This window comes from Schistocerca nitens, chromosome 6 (assembly GCF_023898315.1).
Source record: "Schistocerca nitens isolate TAMUIC-IGC-003100 chromosome 6, iqSchNite1.1, whole genome shotgun sequence".
Classification (NCBI taxonomy): domain Eukaryota; kingdom Metazoa; phylum Arthropoda; class Insecta; order Orthoptera; family Acrididae; genus Schistocerca; species Schistocerca nitens.
The window spans coordinates 700,119,878-700,121,904 of record NC_064619.1 but is presented as its reverse complement, the minus strand read 5'-3'; the positions used below and the strand labels follow the sequence as shown (position 1 = coordinate 700,121,904).

The following is a 2,027-nucleotide window of genomic DNA, read 5'->3' as shown; positions in this document are numbered from 1 at the left end:
TAATAGCGACATGAGGAGAGAATTAAATGAATGCAGGTAGCAGTAGAGGCGCCGCCTCTCCTAGTAGCAAGCGCCGACTCTTGCCGAGTGTGACAGTGGGGAGCGCTCTTGCGCAACAGGGCGGAGCGACATTTGTGGCTACTGGCGTGGCGCTAGCGCGACGCGCGAACGTCGGATGTATCGAAGGATGCTTTGACGTTTGCAGCCGCTACAGTGGCTACACATGTCTCTTCTGGCGTGGCGCCAGCGCAGACGAGGATGTCTGACGTCCTGGCGGGCGTCACAGTAGTGACACTTGCATGTACTGGCGTGGCGCTAGAGCAGGGTGTTTGACGACAGTGACAGTAGCGACTGGCGACAGCACGCCGGCGGACTCACCGTGGTGCGAGGGCGGCGAGGCGCTGCTGGCGTCGGCGTGCAGCTGGTGCTGGTGGTGCGCGAGCGGGTGGGGGTGCGGCTGGTCGGGGAAGGCCGGCGGCAGGCTTAGCTGCGGGGGCGGCAGCGCGGGCGGCGGCTGGGAGCCGGCTCCGCCCCCGGGGGCACCGGAGGCCGTGGAGTAGAGCAGCCCCAGCTCGCGAGCCTCGCTCTCCTCCTGCGCCTGCTGCCGCCGCAGCGCCACCTGCGCCGCCATGACGCGCTGCCGCTCGGCGATGAGCGTGCACTTGGCGCACACGCAGTCGCGCCACCGGCAGTAGCGCTTGTGGCCCTTGAGCGCCGACACGACGCCGTGGTTGCGGCAGCGCGCGCACTTGGGCGTGCGCTGGTAGCGCTCCGACGCGCGCAGGAAGAAGGCGGCCGGCGGCAGCGCGCCCAGCACGGCCGCGTGGTGGTGCAACGCCGTCGACACGTCCATGCCGCCCGGCAGGCTCATCGCGTCTGAGCCGCGGCGCCCGCCTCGCCGCGCCGCCGCCTAGGCCCCGCCCACCGCCGCCAGGGGGGGAAGCGGAGTCGCCCCTGCCGCGCCGGCTCCGCTACTGCTGTACGCTTACCGGCGCGCCACGAGCAGGCCACGCCTCCCGCTTACTCGCCACGAGCAGTGGGGCAGATGGACTTCGAGACAGTCACTGAGGCCGGACGAACGGAACCCCAGCCGAAATAAATATGACAAAGACTCGATCTACACCCACACAAGAATGGAGGACGGCGGAGAGTATTTCATACCACTGTCCTAATTACGAGACAAGATGTTTGCTGTAGCCACATACATACTGCACAGGTCACCTTAAGGGGGGTAGGACTTCAAACGGGCTGACTTGGAGGAGGAGAGGCACCACACGACATTTTAATCTCCACTGTCTATACTTTTACAAATACATTCATAAAACTTTGTCAACACGACCAGGAAGGATTCAGGATTCAAACTCAGAGCAATGTAAGTTCAAAAGTACAGCAAAATAAATTTTTATTTACGTGTGAAATTTCATCATTTTTTTCACTTACTATTGGCTGCATTTGTTGGTATAGTTACACTTTTCTTCACGAGTAAGAGAGATTCTTCGATGAATTTTGCACACCATACAAACCATATTTACAGGCGTCTGAAACTCTAGAATTTATTTAATTAATGAAAAATGAATGAGCTGTTACATTTTAAACTTCATGTTTAGAAAAAACTCAAATTTTATCGTTAATTATCTCAATTTTTAGCACAATTTTTAATAGATTTGGAAAAATCTAGAGTTTCATACATCTGTAACTATGGTTTGTATGCTGTGCGAAGTTCATCTAAGAATCTCCCTTGCTTATGAAGAAAAGTGTACCTATAGCAACGAATGCAGCCAATAGTAAGTGAAAAAATGATGACATTTCACAGTTTAAAAAAATATATTTCGTTATATTTTTGAACTTCCAGTGCTACGAGCGTGAATCCTGAACCCTTCCTGGTCATTCTGACAAAGTTTTATGAATTTATTTGTAAAATTATAGACAGTGGAGATTAAAATGTCCTGTGGTGCCTCTCCTGCTCCAAGTCGGCCTGTTTGACGTCCTACCCCCCTTAAGAAGTGTAGCGTGGTATAGTTCAGGCA

The 2,027-nt window shown here is 54.5% G+C and overlaps 1 protein-coding gene across 1 annotated transcript; it reads right to left on the bottom strand.

Annotated features, from left to right (window-relative positions):
* Window positions 1-280: 280 nt before the first annotated feature.
* LOC126263578 (doublesex- and mab-3-related transcription factor A2-like) lies at window positions 281-871 on the bottom strand. The gene has a single exon (XM_049960671.1). It carries the CDS (start codon window positions 869-871, stop codon window positions 281-283), a length of 591 nt encoding a protein of 196 aa, XP_049816628.1.
* Between the last annotated feature and the right edge of the window lie 1,156 nt (window positions 872-2,027).